The sequence below is a fragment of the Dasypus novemcinctus genome, chromosome 3, assembly GCF_030445035.2.
Source record: "Dasypus novemcinctus isolate mDasNov1 chromosome 3, mDasNov1.1.hap2, whole genome shotgun sequence".
Lineage (NCBI taxonomy): Eukaryota > Metazoa > Chordata > Mammalia > Cingulata > Dasypodidae > Dasypus > Dasypus novemcinctus.
This window is the reverse complement of record NC_080675.1, coordinates 121658196-121682772: the sequence shown is the minus strand read 5'-3', so window position 1 is coordinate 121682772 and position 24577 is coordinate 121658196. Positions and strand designations below refer to the sequence as shown.

The window sequence follows — 24577 nt, the reverse complement described above, 5'->3', positions numbered from 1 at the left end:
ATATCAATGCTCTTGGGACATGTACTCATCCTGGATCTATCACTGTGTACTTGGGGATTGGGGCACTCAGCTCTCTAAACTGGGTTATATAACCACCTACCCCATGGCAGTACCCCATGACTGCTAGCAATTCCCACACCAAAAAAAAAGTGCCAGGCAGATGTAAAAAGTAACAAATGTCCATCACAAGCTGTGTGGACTTATGGGAATAGCACTAGAGACTGGAGCTATAAATTCTAGTTCTGCCTACATTTACCACTCATCTCAAGCAAATCACTTGCTACTACTTTTTTGGAAAGGAGATTCTGACTCCATCTATTCCAAAGGTGGTGGTGAATATAGGGTGAAAAGATATAAATTATCACTACAATGAAAGTAATTACATAAATATAACATGCTATTACATTAAAATGTAATAATGAAATCGATATATTCTAATTTAGAGCAAATAAACTCTGAAATGTATTTTTCAGACAATACTATCTCTGAAAAACTCCCTTAGATATAACTTCCTTTAAAAAATATGAAATAAAATGAATGAAATCAGTATATTTTTCAAGTGGTCTTATAGACATTATATATTATTATTGCCCAAGAATAAACAAAGCACAATTAAATGTTTTTTTTTTATTTTTGGCAAAATAAATCAACACAAATGTCTTATTAAAAATTAATGGATACATTTTTTTGTTTCCTTGTCTGCAGGACATTTGGCATTCTTTATCAACTGGTACATAAAAGAATAGAAAAATAAAAGATTGTCATATTGTCCTTTGTATTTCTCTTTTAGTATATCAGTATGGTAGTCTACTAGAAAGTAGTAAATGGCTTCAATTGTGGAAAGGAAGGTATCTGGCTTTCCTCTTTGATGGCGCCAAAAGCAAGTTTTTCTTGTTTTCAACTCAACTTGTAACAACCCTGACAAAAAAAAAAAAAAGACATATGAATATTTCCTCTTAATCTCAGGGTATGACACAATGAGAATGATTTCTCTTAATTAATTTAAGGATTTTTATGAGCACAGATATGTTCCTTCAATCCTAATTCCAAACAGAATATTTTCTTAAATGCATTAAGGTATACCCAAGAAGCAATATAAGACAATGAAATGTTAAAAATGACAGTTACATCTAAGTCTTGGACCTTGTAGCAAGGGGTTAAAAGCAGTTAATATTTAAGATAATCATTTCTTTCTATCTATTACCAGTGTTATTGTTATTTTAATTTGTGACAGGACTAAATTCACCAATTTCCACAAGGGTACAAACTCAAATCTTTGCTAAACTGACTTTTATAACATCATTCTGAAACTCATTGAGAGAGACAAGCAGGTTAATGGCCATCAATATCAATAAAAGTTTACTTCTAGATTATCAGTTTTAGGCTCTTTTTTCATGAACAATGTACCTAGAGCTGTTTCTTTAATGTTCTGCCACATCTATGCAGCAGAGCCTCAGTGACGCATTGAGCAAGAATGTTTTGCTCTTGCACACTTAAAAGAGGAATTGATTCATGAAATCACAGAACAGTGCTCTCATCTCTCATAATTCAGAGGTCAGCATACAAACCCAGAACACTTTTAGCACCTCAGAATAGTACTTGAACTCATATTACTTAGATTGCCATACTTTACCTTGGCATATTTTATTTTTTAAAGTGGGAAATAAAAGTGAGAAGGTAGGATCAAAGGTGGTCCACAGACCCAAATTAGGAACCTATGAGTCATCAATGATTTCTTCTTAGCACACCCCATTTTTACTAAGAAGGTACTAAAATCTATTGATGCACTCAGAAATGCAGCAGAAAAGACAATGAATGAACAATACAAAAAGTATTAAGATATTAAGAGATAGCGGTTATATGCAGAGGGATGCACGTGGGGCATGTCTCTAAGGCAGAGAACAAGTTCAAGTGTTCATGTGGCATTGTCTTGGGAGGCAGAAAACGACACAACATACAAGAGAAAATTAAATTCCCATAAGAGTACTGCTACATTCTCTAACAGAGCAGCAAGAATCCCGAGTACATGGACAGTGCCTAGTGAAGGAAGACAGACCAATGTACCAGGCCCTTTTTTTTTCCTTTATTTTCTTTTAAATGTTCATTCAAAAAATATGAGGTCCCCATATACCCCTCACCCCACCCCTCCCCCATCAACAAACCCTTCCATCATTGTGGCACATCCACTGTACCTGGCGAATACATTTTGGGAGAACTGCTGCAGCACATGGACAGTGGTCCACATTGTAGTCCACACTATCCCCCAGTCCACCCAGTGGGCCACGACAGGACACATAATGTCCATCATCCATCCCTGAAGCACCACCTAGGTCAACTCCGAATCCTGAAAATGCCCCCACACCATATCTCTTCTTCCCTCTCCTGACCATCAGCAGTCACCGTGGCCACCCTCTCCATATCACTACTACAATTCCTTCCCTTACTAATCACAATAGTTCTCCAGCAGAACACCAGTAAGTCCACTCTAAACCATACTCTATTCCTTCACCTTGTGGACCTAGGATGGCTATGTCGAGTCCCCCTCTACATCAAGAGGGGGTTTAGATTCCACATGGATGATGGATGCAATTCTCCTGCTTGCAGCTATAGGCACTCTTGGCTCCCTGGTGTGGTGGTTGACCCTCTTCACCTCCCTGTCAGCTGGCCAGGGTAAGTCCAAGAAACCAGAGGGTAGGAGCTGCAAGTCTGCTGAGGCCCAGGGCCTGGCTGTCACACAGACAGTTCAGAGATTCAGGTCTCCTGAGTATACACAAACTCAAAAGCCAACCACAGGTCCAGACAGAAGAGGTATGTGTAGAAAGATTATATCTGAGTCCAACTCCATCACACAAAGGAACACACACTCCAAAGTTGGGCCAAATCGCATGGCCCTGAACTCCAGAGCCATCTGCCTTGACCATAGAACCTGTGGGTGGCTGCAGCCCTCAGGAGAACCAGTATCTGGCTTTCCATCTACCTTGGCTGTCTCTGGTACCCTGCTGAGGCATCTATGTGGTGTATTACATTAATTGATTTTCTTATGTTGAATCATCCTTGCATACCAGGAATGAACCCCACTTGGGGTTTGTTTAATGTGTTGTGTGTGGGGTGTGTTTAATGTGTTAAACAACACATTTGTTTAATGTGTTGTTGAATATGATTAGCAAGTATTTTGCTGAGGATTTCCGCATCAAGGTTCATTAGAGAGATTGGTCTGTAATTTTCCTTTCTTGTGGTGTCTTTGTTTGGCTTTGCTACTAGAGTAATGTTGACATCACAGAATGAGTTAGGCAATGTTCCTTCTGTTTCAATTTTTTGGAAGAGTTTAAGCAAGACTGATGTTCATTCTTTCTGGAATGTTTTGCAGAATTCACCTGTAGAGCTGTCTAGCCCAGGGCTCTTTTAAGTAGGGAGGTTTTTAATGACTGATTCTATCTCTTTACTTGTGATTGGTTTGTTGAGATCGTCAACTTCTTCTTTTGTCAATGTAGGCTGCTTATGTGTTTCTAGGAATTTGTCCATTTCCTCTAAATTGTTTTTATTTTTGGAATACAGGTTTTCAAAGTATTCTCTTATGACAGTCTTTATTTCTGTGGGATCAGTGGTGATATCTCCTTTCTCCTTTCTTATTTTGTGTATTTGCAGCTTCTCTTTTTTTCTTTGTTAATCTAGCTAAGGGTTTGTCAATTTTATTGATTTTCTCAAAGAACCAGCTCTTTGTTTTGTTTATTTTTGCAAGTGCCTTCTTATTTTCTATTTCATTTAGTTCTGCTCTGATCTTTGTTATTTCGTTCTTTCTTCTTCCTTTGGGTTTACTTTGTTGTTTTTTGACTAATTCCTCCAAGTGTACAGTTAGGTCTTCAATTTCAGCTCTTTCTTCTTTTTTGATGTATGAATTTATGGCTATAAATTTCCCTGTCAGTACTTCTTTTGCTGCATCCCATTAAGTTTGGATATGTTGTATTATTATTTTATTAGTTTCAAGGTAGTTATTAATTTCTTATGAGATTTCCTCCTTGACCCACTGTTTTTCTAAGAGTGTATTGTTTAACTTCCAAATCTTGGTGCCAAATCTGGGTCGCTGGCCCTTGCAGATTTCCAGCTTCTTTCCACTGTGGTCAGAGAAATTATTTTGTATGATTTCTATCTTTCTGAATTCATTGAGAATTTTTCTGTGGCCTAACATGTGGTCTATCTTGGAGAATGATCTGTATACACTTGAGAAGAATGTATATCCTGCTGTATTTGGGTGTAATGTTCTGTATATGTCGATTAGGTACAACTCCTCTAATTTATTGTTCAAAGTCTTTGTTTCTTTATTGATTCTCTTTTGAGATGTTCTGTCCAAAGTTGATAGTGGTGTAATAAAGTCCCCCACTATAATTGTAGAGGCACCTGTTCCTTCATTTAGTTTTTCCAGTGTTTGCCTCACATATTTGCAAGCACCCTTGTTAGGAGCATAAATGTTTATGATTGTTCTTTCTTCCTGATTATCCCTTTCACTAATATGTAGTGTCCATCTTTGTCTCTCACAATTGTTTTGCATTTAAAGTCTATTTTGTCTGCTATTAATATAGCTACTCCTGCCCTTTTTTGGTTATTGTTTGCTTGTAAGATTGTTTTCCAGCCATTCACTTTCAACCTCCTTGAATCCCTGGGTCTAAGATGTGTTTCTTGCAGACAGCATATAGATGGGTCATATTTCCTTATCCAATCTTCCAGTCTGAGTCCTTTGACAGGTGATTTTAATCCACTGACATTCAGTGTTATTACTTTCAAGGAATTACTTATATTAGCCATATTTTCTTTGGATTTGTGTTTGTCATATTCTGTTTGATTTTCTTTTTCTGTTTTTGTCTTTTTAGTTGCTCTTACACTCTCCTCCAACTCTGTCTCTCTTGTTTTTTTCTTTCTTCCTGCAGAACTCTCTTTAGTATTTCTTGAAGGGCAAGATTCTTGTTGGCATACTCTCTTAGTTTCTGTTTATCTGTGAATATTTTGAACTCCCCATCATTTTTGAATGCTAACTTTGCTGGCTAGAGAATTCTTGGTTGGAAATTTTTTTCTTTTAGTACCTTGACTATGTTGTGCCACTGTCTTCTTGTCTCCATGGTTTCAGATGAGAAATCAGCATTTAATCTTATGAAGCCTCCTTTGTATGTGGTGGTTCTCTTTTCTTTTGCTGCTTTTAGTATTTTCTCTGTCTTGAGCATTGGATAACTTGACAAGTATATGTCTTGGGGTGGGCCTGTTGGGATTTATGTTTGGGGTGTGTTGTGCTTCCTGGACATGTACATCCATCTCCCTCAATAGGTTTGGGAAGTTTTCAGCCATTATTTCCTCCAACACCCCTTCTGTCCCCTTTCCCTTCTCTTCTCCTTCTGGGATGCCTATAATATGTATGTTTGCAGGTTTTGCATTGTCATTCAGGTCCCTAAGTCCCTGTTGGATTTTTTCTATCTTTTTATCAACCAGTTCTACTATCTGTTTGATTTCAGATGTACTGTCTTCCACGTCACTTAATCTCTCCTCTGCTTCTTCCAGTCTGCTTTCATTTGCTAAGAGTGTATTTTTGATTTCTTGAATTGTGCTGTTGTTCATCACCATCATATCCATTATATTTTTGTGTATGATTGCAATTTCTTCTGTATTCTCTCCAATTGTTTTCTTCATATTCTTAATCTCTTCCTTCACCTCATCAAATTGGTCCCTAATATATGTTTTGGGATCTTTAATTACTTGTTCAATGTTCTGTTCCTCTTCCCGGTTTTTAGTTTGTTCACTGAATTGGGGCATGTTTTCCTGATTATTGGTTTGGTTTGTAGTTTTTTGTTGCTGTCTGGTCATCATTTTATCTTGACAGGTTTATAGCCAGTTGCTTAGCTTCTTTGTCTAGTTTGGAGTTTAGTTGTTGTTTCTGTGTGTGTGTTAAGTCTTCTCTTTGTCACTGTGTTCTTCTTATTCAATTTCCTTGATGTTGTCTAAGTTCACCTGAAGGAAAATATTGGAGCCAGAGAAAGCAAAAGGAATAAGAAAAGAAAATGAATAATAGTAGTATTGATAGTAAATATTAACAGAAGAACCATGTGAGATATAGGAGAATGGATATTAGACTCATATAAGGTATGTAGAGTTAAAACAGTAACAAAAGTAGAGTACCTAAAAATCTGAATATGGGGAGGAATACAGTGTGAATTAAAAGGCCTGAGTGTTCAGGAGAGAGGGAAAGAGAAAAGAGAGGACAATAATATAAAGAGTGAATATAAGGCAGAAAACGGAACAAAGGTATTAGTAATAAAAAGTAAAAAAAAAAAATAGGGGGGCAAACAGAGAGGTATGATGTAAGAGAAACAATCAATGATGGAGGATAGAAAGATGTAGAGGAAAGGGAATAGCATTGGTGGCCAAATCAATACACACAGAAAAGAGGAAATGAAGGATGAGGAAATACAGCAAATGTGAAGCTCTCCCTGCAGCACCTAATGTAAGAAGAATAAGAAAGCAGAGAAAGAAAGAGCAAAATAAAAAGGGACAAAAGGGAGTGGGGAAGTAGCAGGAAAAAGAAAAGGAGAAAGAAAGAAAAGAGAAAGGAAAAAGGGCCTTGAGGGGATAAAGAGGAAGGAAAAACAAAGAAAAACCAACCAAATACTAGGGAAAGTTTCAAGCAAGGAATCCTGTTTGTAGTTAAATAAAACGCTTAAGGATCTGACGTTTCCCCTTTTCTCCCTTCCTCACTTCCCTCTCTCCCAGGCAGCAGGAAAGCTTCCTGAAAGGTCCGGTAGGAGATTCAAGTGGGTCCTTGTTGAATCAGCTCCACACAGAAAACAATGACTCAATTTCCAGAGAGAGAGCACCCACACCTCACCAGGAACCCCAAGTATGCTATTGGAAGCTTGGAAAGCACTCCTACAGTCCCTCTCCTTTAGGTATGCTATGAGAGGTCTAGTTGATTTTCTGACTCCACCTTCTCCCAGGCCAAGTTTCCTATCCCAGGGTATTTAGGTGAATCAGGCTTTCTCAGCAGATTTGCCACTCCTTTCTTCCCAGACTCTCCCCAAACCAGCCAGTATTCTCCTCCCAGCGCAAAAAGAGAAAAAGAGAAAAGAAAAAAAAGGGGGGGGGGTGGGAAACATCAGAAAATCGAACCCACACTAGCCAGGGCCCCTACTGTACCCCCCACCAAATCCTTCCCACTCACAGAGTCAGTCCAAAACCGGAGGGCTAGGGCAATCCCAGACCTCCAGGAGCACTGGACTTGGGAAAGGGAAGTCTGGGACTCTGCAGACCATGCATCCAGGGACCACGGGGCCCAGGAACGCCACCGCACAACCGACAGATCTCAGGAAACACCGCAGCCGCCAGCCCCAGAGGGAAGGGTCCCACCAGTCCACAGCTTCTGACCTCTGTACTTGTAAGATGCAATTCTACCTTTAGCAAGCACCATCTCCGCCATTCTCTCTCCAAATTGATGTACACACACCCTCCGCCCTGCAAGCCTCCAAGACAGCCTGCTCCGGCAAGACTCCAACCCCACTAGGCCGCCTCTTCGCAGGAGAGACTGTAAGATGCACTCACTCAGATGCCATCTTACCCCGCCTCCCTGAGCCAGGCCCTCGATACATCATGACTGTACTCATGAACCTTATCTTGTGAAATTTAAACTTAGCTTAGTATTATATATTGCCTAAGAGCTACCTCCTGAAAACCTCCTTGTTGCTCAAACATGGCCTTTCTCTAAGTCAAACTTGGCATATAAATGCACTACCTTCAGGTTTCTGACTCCTGGGGATGAGATCCCAGGGCCCTGAGGGATTATTACCAAGTGATGCATTTGGAAAAAGACCTTGACCAAAAGGGGGAAATATTAAACACATATGAGTTTCTATGGCTAAGAGATTTCAAAGTGAGTCAGGATGTTACTCCAGAGGTTACGCTTATGGATGTCTTAGCAGGATCTAATTAACTGCCACAGTAAACAGAGCCTCAAAAACCAGGGCTCCTGAGGGCCCTAGAGACATCTAAACTCTATAAGCAGAGCAGACAATCTCAGTAATTTGGCATCCTGTCAGGGCCTTACTTTGGGATATATATTCCCCTATGTGTCAGAGTTAGACTCATTTATAATTTCCCTTCTCCTGGCTCTTCTGCCCCCTTTTATTTGAACCTGTAACTAGCACTATACTTGTTAATTATATGTCCCAGAGACTTAAATCTTTGGTCTATTCATACACTGGTTGAGTCCTGAATTTCAGCAGAGTTATAACACCTACACTCCAGTTCACTGGACTCACCCAGAACAACGAAAGGATGATCACTGACAATGCTCACCCCCAAAATCAGAGAGTATCTACAACTGCAAGCAAGACAGTTCCATCCATCTGCCCCATGGGCTCTAAGCCTCTCAATCAGAAACACAGTAGGAATCACCATCCCCAAATTCTCAAGGTTGAGGAATGAACAAAGATAAGGGGCAAATGCAACTATGGACTAAAATTGATTTATTAGTCTAGCAATGGAAGAACTTGTATCATTGATATAAAGGCAGTGGCCATGAGAGGTTCTGAGGGAAGGGAGAAGGAAGAATAGGTGTAACATGGAGGCATTTTTGGTACATAGGAATTGTCCTCCATGACACTGTAATGCTGGATACAGGCCATTATACATTTTGTCAAAACATAAACAACTGTATAGGTAAAGTGTAAACTATTATGTAAACTATAGCCCATGGTTAGTAGCAATGTTTCAATATGCGTTCTTCTATTGTAACAAATTACCCCACTAATGAAAGATGTTGTTAATGGAGGAAAGTGTGGGAAGGGGAGGGGCTTGAGTATAAGGGAATCCCCTATAAATATATTTTTAAGATATTTTTAGATATTTTTATCTTTGTTTTTTAAGATACATAGATCACACACAATGTTACAATAAAAATATGAGGTTCCCATATACCCTACTCCCCACATCCCTGACCCCTCCCACATCAACAACTTCTTTCTTTAGTGTGGTACATTCACTGCATTTGATGAATACATTTTGGAGCGCTGCATTTTTTATGTAACACTTATGTAATCTAAAGCTTCTTTAAAAATAAAAATTTAAAAATTTAAAAAATAAGGAAAGGAGAAAAAGCATGGACAGTAAAGTCAAAGCATAAACAAAGGAGCAGAAATAAATCTACATATTTAAATAATTCCAACACAAATAAATGGACCGAGTTTATCTATTCAGAAAAAAATATTTTCTGACTGGATAAATACATAAAATTCAGCAGTGTTTACAAGAGACATATCTAAAATTAAGGACTCAAAGCTGAAGGGAATTGGCCCAGTGGTTAGGGCGTCTGTCTACCACATGGGAGGTCCGTGGTTCAAACCCAGGGCCTCCTTGGCCCGTTTGGAGTTGGCCTATGTGCAGTGCTGATGCATGCAAGGAGTGCCGTGCCACGCAGGGGTGCCCCCGCATAGGGGAGCCCCACGCGCAAGAAGTGCGTAAGGAGAGCCACCCAGCACAAAAGAAAGTGCAGCCTGCCCAGGAATGGCGCTGCCCACATGGAGAGCTGACAGAGCAAGATGATGCAAGGAAAAGAAACAGATTCCCGTGCTGCTGACGACAACAGAAGTGGACAAAGAAGAACACGCAGCAAATAGACACAGAGAACAGACAACAGGGGTGGGTGAGGAAGGGGAGAGAAATAAATAAATAAATAAATAAATCTTTTAAAAAAAAGAAAAGATCAGCAAATACTAACAGCAAGAAAGCTAGTGTAGCTATGCTAATATTAGACAAATAGACTTTAGCCATTTTAATAGTATTTTATTACTGTAAAGAAAGTCAATATACAATGATAAAAGGAGCAATTCACCAAGAAGAGATAATAATTCTGAACTTATATTTAACCAATAATGCATTAAAATATTTAAGGCAAATATTAAAAGAAATTAAAAGGGGAAATTAACAAACCAAGAAATAATTTGGGACATCTGTACCAGTCATTAAATAGGTCAAGCAAACAAAAATTAGAAGACTTGAACAATCCAACTAACAAATTTGAAGCTAATGGGCATAACCTGTGTCTAGCACACATTAATAAAGACTGAATACATATTGGACCATCAAAAGAAAAATCTCAAAAATTACCAAAGAATAGATTATGTATTATTCACAATCTGATCACAGAGCATTAAATTTAGAAATCAATAACAAAATCTTCATATGTTTTGGAATATAAAAAATGTTTCCAGATGACCTGGTTATGAAAACAATAATACTTATAATAAAACAATAGAGAATAATAAAGAAAATACTATGCTAAAAACATAGGGGATGCATATAAATCTGTACTCAGAGGAAAAAATTTATAGTGTTAAAATGTTCATAATAGAAAAAAAGGACAGAAACTTAACTAAATATCAAATTCAAGACATAAAAGAACAATAGAATAACCCCAAATAAATTAGAAACAATAAAGAACAAAAGTTAATGAAATACAAAATGTAGCAAAAAATGGAGAACATCGACCAAATCAAAAGCTGGTTTGATTTGGTTGCCTAATTAAACAGTTGTCTAATTTTGACAACTGTTGGGAAGGTTAATCAAGAAAAAAGAGGTACAAATAACTATATCAGGAATAGAAAGTGTGGCATAACTATACATTCAGCAGATATTTGAAAAATAATGAGAATACCATAAACATATGTATGCCATTAACTTTAAAATTTAGTCAAAACAGAACAATTTCCAGAAAAATATTACTTCCCAAAATTAATACAAGAAATAGAGCACTTAAGTGGACCTATAGTCTTTAAAGAGATTGCATCACCACTTTACCATGTAAATGGTTTTACATGAAAATTCTAACAAACTTTTAAGGTACAAATTAATCTCAATTCATTACAAGTATTCTGGAGAACAGAAAAATGTCACTGAAATCTTGATACCAAAGTAAGAAAAAGGCAGTGAGAAATTATAGGCCACTTTCACTTATTAACACAGATGAAACAATCCTAAGTGAACCGATTAGTGAACTAAATCAGACCACATGTAAAAATAATACTTTACAAAAAATTGCATTTATTTCAGAAATGTCAAGATGGTATAGCATCAGATGAGCCAGCTATTGAAGTAAATCACAACATTGATAGATTAAATTAAAATTATATAACCATCTCAATAGATACAGAAAAAGCACACAAAAAGTTCAGTACCATTCAACATGACTTTAAGCACACAGAGCATGTTATATATCTTTGTATATATACGTAACATGTAACTATGTTTATATCAACATAAACTTGATAAAGGATGCACCCAAATCCCAGTAAGTATCATACTTAATAGTAAAATGTCAGAAACATTTTCTTTAAAATGAATAAAAAGAAAAGGATGCCTCCATAAGCATTTCCATTGTATCTTACACTGAAGGTCTTAGCTAGTCCAATAAGATGAAAAAGAAAGAGGAGGAAGTTAGGGAGGGAGGGAAGTGAAGAGAAGAAATATAAAGTGTTGGAAAGGAAATCCCAAATTATAATTATTTGCAGGTGTTAATGATTATCCACAGACAATCTAAGAGACTCTACAAACAGCTATTAGAACTAACAGCTGCTGGATAAAGTATTATCATACAAAAATCAAGTTTGTTCTTCAATGCCAGTAATAATTTTAAAATGTAGTTTTAACAATAATATCATTTAGAGTAAATAAATAAGATACCTAAGAATAAATCAAACAGAACATGCATATGACCTATATTCATAAATTAAAAACTTTTAATTTAAAGAACCTTAAATAAATGGAATGAAAACCATATTTATGCTCAATATCATAGAGGTAACATTTCCTCCAAATCAATATATACACAAAAATTCCAATCAAAATTCCTAAAGGTTTTTAGGGACAAGATGCTCCTAAAAATCCCATGGGAGAATGGGAAAGCATTTGGCTTAGAACAACCAAGAAAATTATAAATTAGAACAAAGTATATATGGGCAAGGGATGGGGAGTAGTAAGAGACTCACCCTCCTAGAAGTCAAAACTAATTATAAAGCTAAGGTATTAAACTATTTCAAAATTGGCTCCGAGACTAATAAAACAACGGAACAGAAGAAACAGATCAAAATCATTGAAAACTTGGTATCTAGAGGAAAAAGATGGACTGGACACTTAATAAATGGTATCAGCACCACTCTTTATCAATTAAAAATAAACATTTTACTTTATTATTTATTATAATAAAATTATATGTTAAATTATAAAGTTATTTATACTCCATAATCATTTACACACATACCTAGACACGCATACCAATTCCAGATAGATTAAAGACCTAAATTTGAAAAGAAGAACTTAATGAGTTTTAGAAGAAAACTTAAGAAAATATCTTGTATGATCTTAGGGTAGGGAAGGATTTATAAAACAAGGGAAAAAAGCAAAAATCATAACAAGAAAGACTGATACATTTGACTACATTTAAATTAGATACTTTAGTATAAACATGATCACAGGAAAATGATAAAGGTTAGCAGACTTGGCCCAATGGATAGGGCGTCTGTCTACCACATGGGAGGTCCACGGTTCAAACCCCAGGCCTCCTTGACCCATGTGGAGCTGGCCCACGTGCAGTGCTGATGCGGTGCAAGGAGTGCCGTGCCACGCAGGGGTGCCCCCCACGTAGGGAGCCCCATGCGCAAGGAGTGCGCCCCGTAAGGAGAGACACTCAATGCAAAAGGAAATGCAGCCTGCCCAGGAATGGCGCCGCACACATGGAGAGTTGACACAGCAAGATGACGCAACAAAAAGAAAACACAGATTCCCGTGCCGCTGACAACAGAAGCAGACGAAAAGAAGAACATGCAGCAAATGGACACAGAGAACAGACAACTGGCGCAGGAAGGGGGGGTGGGGAGAGAAATAAAATAAATGTAAAAAAAAAAAGAAGAAAAATGATAAAATACCCTAGAAAGTAAAAAATACCCATTTTAATAAGAGTTAAATAATTATCATGTTTTATTCATTAAGAAAACATATGACTTTATGAGTAATATTCTATATAAACAATTCTTATAACTATACATATCTCTTCCCACTCAGTCAAGTCTGAGATACCCCGGTTGTTAATCATAGAAAAAGACAAATGTATTAGGAAGTGCTATATTGAACGTGACCCTGGGAGGTAGAGTCTCTCTAGAAATATAGATTTTTATAAACTTGCATCATGCCTAATTCATACTCATACAATTACAATTACAATTACCTTAAATCAAAGCAAATATTAGAGGGCCTACTATGAGAAAGTCCAGAAATTCAATATAGAGACAAACTTAACTATATATCAAATTGATAACATAAGCAAGCAAAGAAAATATTTAAGGTATTTTTGTTCAACACAGCATTGTGTAGGATATAGCCTAAGTAGGTCTACTGTTATTAATATTAATATTATTGAATTAGAATTAATAATTATCAATAATCAGAATTTGCATTGAATTCTGAATCTATTTTATGTCTATCATAAGGCAAAACAATAAATAAATGTATTAACATTATTAGGAGCAACACTTTTCACTCTAAAAGAAACATACAAATCAAAATAAAATGAAAAGAAAATCTCCGTAAAGTTATATGTGAATTGGACCTATCAATGTGAATTCATGGTATTTACTTATTTTTCTTGGTTCTGTCCACTGAGAGTCTAGAAGGAATGACATCCAAGTAGTAATGAATTTATCAGATCTGGGTTTCTAATAATATTCCCCACAAGAGGAACCAAAGCTCTTTAGAACAATGATTGATTTCAGGTCTAGGGCAGGACAAAAAATTTAAGTGGAACTTGGGACATCTGTTGTATCAGAGATTAATGAGGCCATGTCAAAAAGCACTTCAAGAGGATCCTACTAGCAAAACTTGAGATCATTTGAGCATCAAAAAGAATACCAACAGTGATAGACTGTAACATATTGAATTTTTAAAAGCCATGAGACCACAGTGATATCAAAGTGGGAGATGGGGGAGGATGAGAGAATAAAAGGAAGGGGTGAAGAAAAGTTCTTCTTTACATAAAATGCCAGCGAACAAATGTAGAAGAAATAACAAAACTAGAAAATCACCATTTTGCAAACCTCAATGTATTTAGGCAAAGGTCATCAATGGATATTAAAGCCACTCACTGAAAGGCTGCTAGGTAACCCCACCCAGTATCAAAAGCATCACCACAGATTACTTACTCATTACGAAGAAGAAAACAAACCTTTATAATACAGAAACCTAGTCATGAAAAAGTAATCAAGTCAATAATGAATCAAAACATTATATACCTCCTGATTTGATGCAATAAGTATACAACTTTACCAAATGAATAGAGTAACCATATAACATATCAGCTAAACAGGTTCGTATCTGAGACTGAAAGGACATGCTATTAATAATTAAACCAACAGGTATAGACTATAATTGTCATGGACAACCCTGGATATATCCTGGTCAAAAACATTTATGCTGAATCTAACACAGATGAAACATTTAGACAATCAACCTGTCCTCTTCAAGAAAGTCTAACACAGGCAGACTGTTCTAGATTGAAAGAGAGTTCAGAGACCTAACAGCCAAGTGTGAGGGCTTTAAATGCTGCATTGGGGGGGAAAAGTTACAAAAGATATTTTGAGGACAATTAGGGAAATCTGAATATGGACTACATATTAGATGATAAATTGTGAATTTTCTTAGGAGTGATAATAGTTTTTCATTATTATGCAGGAGAATGTCTTTATTCTTAGCAAATGTATATTTAAGTATTTAAGAGTGAAGCCTCCAACTTACTTTCAAATAGTTCAACCAAAAAATGTATAAGGGCAAATACACACAAAAAACTAATGTGGCAAAATGTTAATGATGGGTGAATCTAGGGGAAAGGCCCATGAGTATTCAATACAACTCTCCTTAAATTTACCTGTTTGTTTAAAGTTTTGTAAAATGAAAGTTGGTGGGGAGGGGGAAAAACAAGCAAAAAAATCCCAACTTGTTTCTTACCTTGAAGTCGCTCATCAGTGAATATTTTGTTTGTTTGGTTCCAGGTGCTATCTATAAATATAATTTTTTTCAGTGTTATGCCTTTCCATTTACTGTCATTCAAATCACAGCCCTCTTCTCCTTCAGCTTTCTTGCGTTTAATAGATGGCTTGTCAGGGTCATCATTTTTACCTCTAATATTATCCTGAATCCTTTTTTGCAGATGTAAAGAAATGTCTTTTATTGAAACAGACTTAGGACCAGGAAAAACAAGTGCAACCTAAAGGAAAGAAATTTGTGTTAGCTATGTGCTTTTATGATCTTTAAAATGAATAAATACTAATGACTTAAAACTTTAAGAAAAAATTATGCTTACTATCTGAGAAATAAGCATTAGGCTTTATTGTATATGCTACTCTAATATGTATGGTTAAATCACAAGTAAAGAGATAGAATTATTCATTAAAAAGCTCCCAACTAAGAAGAGCCCTGGGCCAGATGGATTCACAGATGAATTCTACAAAACATTCCGGAAAGAACTAATGCCAATCTTGCTGAAACTCTTCCAAAAAACTGAAACAGAAGGAAGATTGCCTAACTCATTCTATGATGCCACCATTACCCTAGTACCAAAGGCAAAGACACCACAGGAAAGGAAAATGACAGACCAATTTCTCTAATGAACCTAGACGTAAAAATCCTCAACAAAACACTTGCTAATCGTATTCAACAGCACATTAAACGAATTATACACAATGACCAAGTGGGATTCATTCCGGGTATGCAAGGATGGTTCAGCATAAGAAAATCAATCAATGTAATACACCATATAAATAGACTGAAGGAAAAAAATCACATGATCGTATCTATAGACACAAGAAAAGCATTTGACAAATTACAGCACCCTTTTTTGATAAAAACACTGCAAAAGATCAGAATACAAGGAAATTTTCTGAACATGATAAAGGGTATATATGAAAAAGCGACATCTAATATCATTTACAATGGTGAAATCCTAAAATCTTTCCCTCTAAGATCAGGAACAAGACAAGGATGCCCATGATCACCCCTCCTATTTAACATAGTCTTACAAGTACTTGCTCGAGCACTGAGGCAAGAACCAGACATAAAAGGCATCCAAATTGGACAGGAAGAAGTCAAACTTTCACTATTTGCAGATGATGTGATCCTATACATAGGAAACCCTGAGAAGTCTACAACAAAGCTTCTAGAACTTATAAATGAGTTCAGTAAAGTTGCAGGTTACAAGATAAATGCACAAAACTCAGTAGCATCTCTGTACACCAATAATAAGCAATCTGAGGAGGAAATCAGGAATCAAATACCATTCACAATAGTAAATAAAAAAAATCAAATACATAGGAATAAATTTAACAAAGAGGTAAAAGACTTATGCACAGAAAACTACACAATACTGTACAAGGAAATCAAAGAAGACCTAAATAAATGGAAGAATATCCCTGTTCATGGATAAGAAGACTAAATATTATTAAGATGTCTATCCTACCAAAACTGATTTACACATTCAAATGCAATCAACACAGCATTCTTTAATGAACTAGAGAAACTATGAAATTTATTTGGAAAGGAAAGAGCCCTAAATAGCCAAAGACATATTGAAAAAGAAAAATGAAATTGGAGGAATCACACTGACTCCAAAACATACTACAAAGCTACAGTAGTGAAAACAGCATGGTTTTGGCACAAGGACAGACACACTGACCAGTGGAACCAAACTGAGAGTTCTGATATAGATCCTCATATATACAGCCATATGGTATTTGACAAGGCCACCAAACCCTCTCAACTGGAAGAGAATGGTCTTTTCAACAAATGGTGCCTGGAGAACTGGATATGCATATGTAAAAGAATGAAAGAGGACTACCAACTAACACCTTATACAAAAATCAAGTCAAGATGGATCAAAGACCTAAATATAAGATCCATGACCATAAAGACTTTGGAAAGCAATGTAGGGAACCATCTACAGGATCTTATTCAAGGAAATGCTTCATGAACTTCACACCAAAAGCACGAGCAGCAAAAGAACAACTAGATAAATGGGACTTCCTCAAAATTAAAGCCTTCTGCACCTCAAAGGAGTTTGTCAAGAAAGTGAAAAGAGAGCCTACACAATGGGAGAAAATATTTGGTAACCATATATCTGATAGGAGACTTATATCCTGCATATATAAAGAACTGCTATATCTTGAAAATAAAAAGACAAATAGCCTATTTAAAAAAAGGGAAAAAGATTTGAACAGATGCTTCTCCAAAGAAGATATACAAATGGCTAAAAAACACATGAAAAAATGCTCCAAATCTCTAGCTATTAGAGAAATGCAAATCAAAACTACAATGAGATACCATCTTACTCCCATAAGATTTTGGCAGCTATGAAAAAAACAGAAGACTACAAGTGCTGGAGAGGATGTGGAGGAATGGGAACACTCATCCACTGCTGGTGGGAATGCAGAAGGATCCAGCCATTCTGGAGGACAGTTTGGCAGTTTCTCAAAAAATAGCTATAGATTTGCCATATGACCCAGTAATTCCACTGCTGGGTATATGCCCAGTAGAACTGAAAACAAGGACACAAACCTATACATGCACACCAATGTTCATAGCAGCATTGTTCACTATTGCCAAAAGTTGGAATCAACCCAAATGCCCAGCAACAGATGAATGGACAAATAAAATGTGGTATATACATACAATAGAATACTACTCAGCTATAAGAACGAATACACTATGAACACATGTGATAACATGGATGAATCTTGAGAACCTTATGTTGGGTGAAGCAACCCAGACATTGAAGGACAAATACTACATGACTTCAATGATATGAAATAAGTAAAACAATCTGCCTCAGAGAGCTAGAGACTGGATGATAGGCTTAAAGGAATTTGGGGGGTAGGGGAAGGATGCAAACTGACACCTACCTGGATGAAATCTATGATATGCTGGAGGTAAATATTTGTACAGGAAAGGGATAAAATGGAGACATAGGATACCTTTGGGTGGGGTTTTGTGGCTTGAGGGGGGCTGGGGATGGGAGGATGGGTAATATGGCCCAAGAAATTGGGGGGAGTGTAGGGGAACATATGAACATAGGAGATTGTCAGGTACGTGGTTGAGAGTATAATGTTGAGAAAACTTTTTCAAAAATATAATAAGAAAGGTTACCTGTTTAAGATGCTTAAAGAGGAGAATCTGACACAGGACAGGCTTCTAGGGAATGTGTGAGTGCTCATTTTGTGATAGTGGGTTATATCATTGGATGGAGACCCATACAATGCGAGTGAAGATATACCCACATCCTGGGGAGGACTGATGTTCTCAAATAGAGGGAATTGTATCTCTCGAGAGAAATGGTGGCTCCCAATGCATTAGGGCAGTTGAGCATGTCAAGCCCTCAACATTTTGCAAGTATCTCTGAACATGGCCCTTCAAGCAATGAACACTGATTGTCACTGTGGGCCCTGAGGGGAGCAGGATAGAGGTATTGAATAGATGGAATCAATGTAACTGTGGGGCAATGGAAGTGTTCCATAAGGTTATACAAGGATGGATACAGGACATGTTAAATAAAACAAAAAATGTATAGGGGCCATAGGCTAAAATGTAAATTATAATGTAAAACATAAGATAACTAAAAATTCAGAAAATTGTATACCTAAAATGTAAGTCATAATGTAAACCCAAGTGTAAACTTGTTTGAAAGCTATTGTCTCAATATCTTTGTATCAGTTGCAGTAAATATAGTATGAACATGTAAAAAGATTATTACTGGGAAAGGGATAAAGTGCCTTATGTTGGATATGTGGGAGTACCATATATTATAAATATGAATTACTGTGATCTACTTTTCTGAAAACAAGCTTAATAGTTAGAGAAAAAAAAAGAAAGGACATAGACACTGAGGAAGAGATGGAAGAAGCTGCCTTGCCAATGTGCGTACAGGGAAACACTTATTACAGTGATGGAAGGTAAAACATCAAAAACAAAACTTTTTAATTTTTTAATTTTTTGATACCGCAGTTTATTTTTACTTTTTCTAAATTAGTATGTATTCTGTATCTAACCTTTAAACCCATCACTATATTCCATGTTACTATTAACGGAACCTAGCAAAATATCAGGCTTCATTTTCAAAGAAGTTTTGGATTACAGAGAGGTTCAACAATGGCAGGGGAGAATACTGGTGTGGGATGTTATTGACAGAGGTACATGGTTGGGAGGGAGTTCTCCAGGGCATATATACAGGGTACATAGAAATGTTTGGATATTTTCATAGTGTTTACAATTAAAAATGACAACTGAGGGAGTGCTGAGTTCCTAGCCAGGGGAGCTCTAACACATTCCCTAATGGAACAGCAACAATCCCCCAAGTGCAATGGCAAAGACCAAAAAAGAAGGATGGTCCAACAATGAGCCCTTGATACTAAGGACTATGCCTGTGAGCCTCTGCACCTAAAATAAGAACTAGGCCTGGAGCTGCAGGGTGCCTAAGAGTTACCTCCTGAGAGCCTCCATGTTGCTCAAATGTGGCCACTCTCTAAGCAAAACTCAGCAAGTAAATGCATTCCCTCCTCCCTGCCCCCGCCCCGTGTGGGACATGACTCCCGGAGAAAAGCCTCCCTGGCGCCGACAGATTACTACCAAGTACCAGCTGATGATGTAACTAGAAAACGACCTTGAATAAAAAGGTCAACTCAGACCAGCAGAATATCTCAGCCTACATGTAATATCAGGAGTTATTACATGTAATATCAGGAGTTAAAAATACTTTTTGACCTTGAATAAATAAAAGGGGGAAATGGAAAGGACAAATGAGTATATATGGCTATGAGTCTCCAAAAAAGAGCCGGGAAGTCATCAGAGGGGTCGCCCTTATGTACACTTCAGCAGAGACAACTAAAGTAGATACAACCCCAGGTATTGGTTCTTCTGAGGGCTACACAGGTTCTATGGTCATGGCAGATGGCTGTGGAGTTCAGTGCCTTGTCAGTTGGCCCCACTTTGGAGTTTGTGTTCCTGAGTGTGATGGAGTTGGACACAGATGTGATCTTTGTTCACAAGCCTCTCCTGTTACTTTTACTGGACCTGTGGTTGGCACTGGGGTTTAGTGTATACTCAGGGGACCTGAATCTCTGGACTGTCCATGTGATAGCCAGGCCCTGAGCCTCAACAGACTTGCAACTCGTACACTCTGGTTTATTGGACTTACTCCAGTCAGCTAACATGGAGGTGAAGGTCAACCACCAGACCCGGGAGCCAAGATTGCCTACAACTGAAAGCAAGAGAATTGCATCCATCACCCATGTGGAATCTAAGCCCCCTCTCAATATAGATGTGGAGTGGACATAACCATTCCAGGGTCCACAGGATGGGGAATAGAGTATGGACTAGAGTGGACTTAGTGATATTCTATTCATTAACTATTGTGATTAGTAATTGAAGAAAACGTAGCATTGACTTGGAGAAAGTGGCCATGGTAGCTGCTGAGAGTAGGGAGTGGGAAGAAATGTGATGTGGGGACATTTTCAGGACTTGGAGCTGTCCTGGGTGGTACTGCAGGGACAGTTACCTGACATTATATGTCCTTCCATGGCCCACTGGGTGGACTGGGGGAGAGTGTAAACTATAATGTGGACCATTGACCATGTGGTGTAGCAGTGCTCAGAGATGTATTCACCAAGTGCAATGAATGTCCCATGATGATGGAGGAGGTTGTTGTTATGGGAGGAGTGGGGCGAGGGGGTGGGGGGTATATGGGAACCTCATATTTTTTTAATGTAACATTAAAAAAAATAAAGACAAAAAAAATTGAAAAAAATAAAATAAAAATAGACACAAAGACTTAAAAAAGTTTGAAGGTATTTCAAAATAAAAGTTAAAAAAATTAATAATCCTAGTAAAAGTCTGAATGCGCAATTACTGAAATATATCCTTATATTTTCAAATTTTCTGTAATTGATGACATTGCCATGTTTCTTTTAAAAATAAATGCGTTATTACTTTAAAAAAAATGTATGGTTAAGTTTTTGGTTCTTTTCTAGTATTTTATAATCTTAATATACTAACTGAAAGTATTACTTCAAAATAAGTTATTCACTGATTAATAGAGCCAAGTTAATCACACCCTGAATTAAAAGCTAAATTATATAATATCTCACAAGATAAAGTATAAAGTACATGATACTTTCTGAAAAAACTACTGAAAACAGCTCAATTCAATACTATTTTCACATACATTATAAGCAAAGATAAGACAAAGAATATTCAATGTTGGTGAGGACATGGTATAATGGGCCTTTAATACCAGTAGGTATAATGCTTCATGAAAGAAATTTGTCAGTTTAAATGAAGAGTATTAAATGTTCGTACCCTTTCAATTCTGGGAATTTATCTTAATAAAATAATCCTAAATACATACACACACATATACACATACAATGCCTGAGAATATTTGTTGAAATACTATTACAGTGAAAACTGAAATTAAAAATCTAATATTCAAGGAAAATTAAATAAAGATGGTACCTCCTTTCTTTACAAGTGTTTTTACTGAGAATGATACATACCTAACCAGAGAAGGAAAAAAATATATTTGTAGATCCAAAATACTCAAATATTATATATACAACTCTGTATAGATTAAAAATACACACACACACACACACACACACACACACACATACATATACACACTGGAAAGGAAAAACTTACCAAGTTCTTTCTGTAACAAATGAATTAATATTTAAACTTGTTCCTAGATTACAGCAACAAATGGTCAAGAGACCTAAAAGAGTTCATTTAAATGCTTCTTAAAAAGTACCCAGGGCCTAAATTTTTGACAAAAGTGTGTAACATTTACTTTTCAGCAAGAAGACTAGTAATAATAGCTCCCTGATGTGACAATTTCAACTCAGTGAAAACTAATTAAGAATGTAGAAATGAGCAAGGACAGCAGTAAGGAGCAAAGGGAAATATTACAAAGGCCATGTACTGAAGCTCTTAATTTACTGGGAATTCCTGAAATCCCTTCTAACTCAGTCTTTCTTTTCTTTTGGAAATACTCTAACAAGACCTATAATCTGTTTTTCCAGGCTGGATCAGATTCAACCATCTATTTGTCATAGAGGCAAGAGAACAGACAGGGGAGAAAATAAAAGGCAAAATAATGTTGGCAAAGAGTAAAAATCTGAAGAAATATAGCAGAAAAACTTAAAAGGCAGAAAGACAAACTCAAAAAAGCATGAGTCCAGGACCAGTTGACCCTGAAGACCTCAATGAAATACACTATACATTGTTAAATGCAATGTAAGAATAATACCAGGTCATTAAGAAAAAACATTAAATTATGTTCAAGTAAGTTCAGGAAGGCAACGGAATTAAAATTCATTTTTAGATTTAATGTGAAGAGTTGTGAAAAATAAGTTGCCTACTTCATGGTCTTTATCTTCATATTCTGGAATACAAGGATATGTGTAAATATTTACAAATTCAGGTGCTAAGAGTTTTGCATGTATAGCAGTGCTTTTGCCATCTGTTTCATTTGGATGTTTAATGATGTCAATCTTCAATGGAAGCTAAAAAAAAAGACAAAATGAACAAAACAAATGTAAAAATTCTAATTTTCATGTTAAAAAATATTCTTTAAAGTTTAAATTGCAAGCTCACAATAATTTCTTATATATATATACTTAAGGATTGAAAGCCATACTTTTCTAGAGCAGAATATTAAGAATAGTGAGAAGTCATAGAGCAAACCCACATTTCTTTCTCTACTTTATTAATCATGTAATAGAACAATTATTTTCAACTGATTCAATGTAGAATATGCTCTTAAAGGAAAAACTCCAATGTCACTTTCATTCAAATTACACTATTGTTGAATCCAGTTCCTCACATTCCACTGTCTGTACCAAAAACATTTTATATAACTCCTATAAACTTGGTTTGTTGATTTTACACTATTTTTAAAAGAAATAAAGGCACAAAAACATTACATCTAAAATTCAAGTTAAAGTTTTGCTCCTTGTACATTCTTTAAGGTCAAAGATATTATTCTTTGGTGTGAACACTGTTGATTCTCAGCAGTGGCCTTTAACAGTACAAATGAAATAAGAATTATCGATTGGAAAAACAGTAACATAATAATAGGTCTACGAAGTACAATCTTTACATCAAAAATTACTCTACTTGAAATCATCTTGCCTAAGTATTTTTCTCTTAAAGTCTCATCACTTATTTGTTAAGGATTACGCCTAACTTCTGCAGAAAAAATACTCCCTTGTATTCCTTGAGTTAGATTTTTCTCTTATTTCATTTTGACTTGCATGACTCTCTATATAATGACTATAGAAGTCATGCATTCAGCCATGATTATGAAAATTACAGCCAAGTTTTATCTCCCCCACTACATATAAAAAGTCCTTCATTTGGTGGGTTCTTCATTTCAGACTCCAACTGATTTATTTGTTACATACATACTTCCATCATCTCTAACTCCAAACCCCACCCTAAGCAGGCAGGATTCTAGGTATTTATCCTGGGGTACAAACTATTTTTTTTTTAACAGTTTTATTAAGGAGATAAAATTTATATATTAAGCTGCAAACATTTAAAGAATACAGTCTAATAAATTTTAACATGTTTCATCTGTGAAGTCATCACCACAGTCAAGATAAAGAATATATCTGTCACCTCCCAAAATTTTCTTATGCTTCCGTCCTTCCCCTCTTCCTATCAACTACCACATCTAATGCTCAGGCAACCTTTGATCTGCTATCACTACATATTGGTTTATATTTTCTAGAATTTTATATAAGTGGAATATACCATTTTGTACCTTCTTTGTTTGGCTTCTTTCATACAGCTTCAGATTGACCCATGTTGTTGAATGTGTCATTAGTTCTAGAACTATTTCAAAAGGAAAGGAGCAGCTGCTGCAGGCTACTAAAAATGCCTATTTCATATATTTTATCTATTTCTGTATTATTATGTAGGAAGAGGACAATAAAAACAATATACCCCAGGACTGTAGCCCACAAATATGTACCCCAAATAGTTTCCAATTAGGGTCATATATCATGTTTCCTATTCCCCCCCACTGATAACACACAAGGTTTAGGCCTAATGATCATTTCTAAATTAGGGCCAGTTGCTTCAAAGTATCAAACCAACATCTAGTTATAGGAAATTTACTATTTAAGTAGGCAGTTCAGATATGATTTTACATCAGTCTATTTCTGGCTGAATTCTACATCAGACTTTCCTCGTGATGCTCAGTCTTAGTTGACTACATTCCCTCTCCCCAGGGTCTCTCAGGACCAGGTCAGCATTATCTTAGCCCAGGGAAGGTAGGAAAGAAGAAAGAAGTAAAAGAGAGCAGATCATGACAAAATATTCTTTACTAGTAAACCGACTCTTCTATGGCTGCTGAAAGTGTTGCAAATTCCTAAAGTGGATCACCAACATTTTGTATAAGCTAGTTATATTGAAGAATATCACTTATATCAAGAATACATGTCTGAGTGTTATTAAG

At 36.4% G+C, this 24577-nt stretch overlaps 1 protein-coding gene across 14 annotated transcripts in view; it reads right to left on the bottom strand.

The window, feature by feature from the left end:
• Positions 1-612: 612 nt before the first annotated feature.
• DTWD1 (DTW domain containing 1) overlaps positions 613-24577 on the bottom strand; it is a 31201-nt gene continuing 7236 nt past the window's right edge. For all 14 annotated transcript variants that reach the window (XM_012530366.4, XM_004471786.5, XM_012530363.4 and 11 more), the window contains 3 exons: positions 22476-22619; positions 15022-15280; positions 613-918 (listed from right to left, as the gene is read on the bottom strand). In XM_012530366.4, coding sequence (XP_012385820.1) covers positions 671-918; positions 15022-15280; positions 22476-22619 — 651 coding nt within the window. In that variant the 3' untranslated portion in view covers positions 613-670. The remainder of the gene's footprint in view (positions 919-15021; positions 15281-22475; positions 22620-24577) is intronic.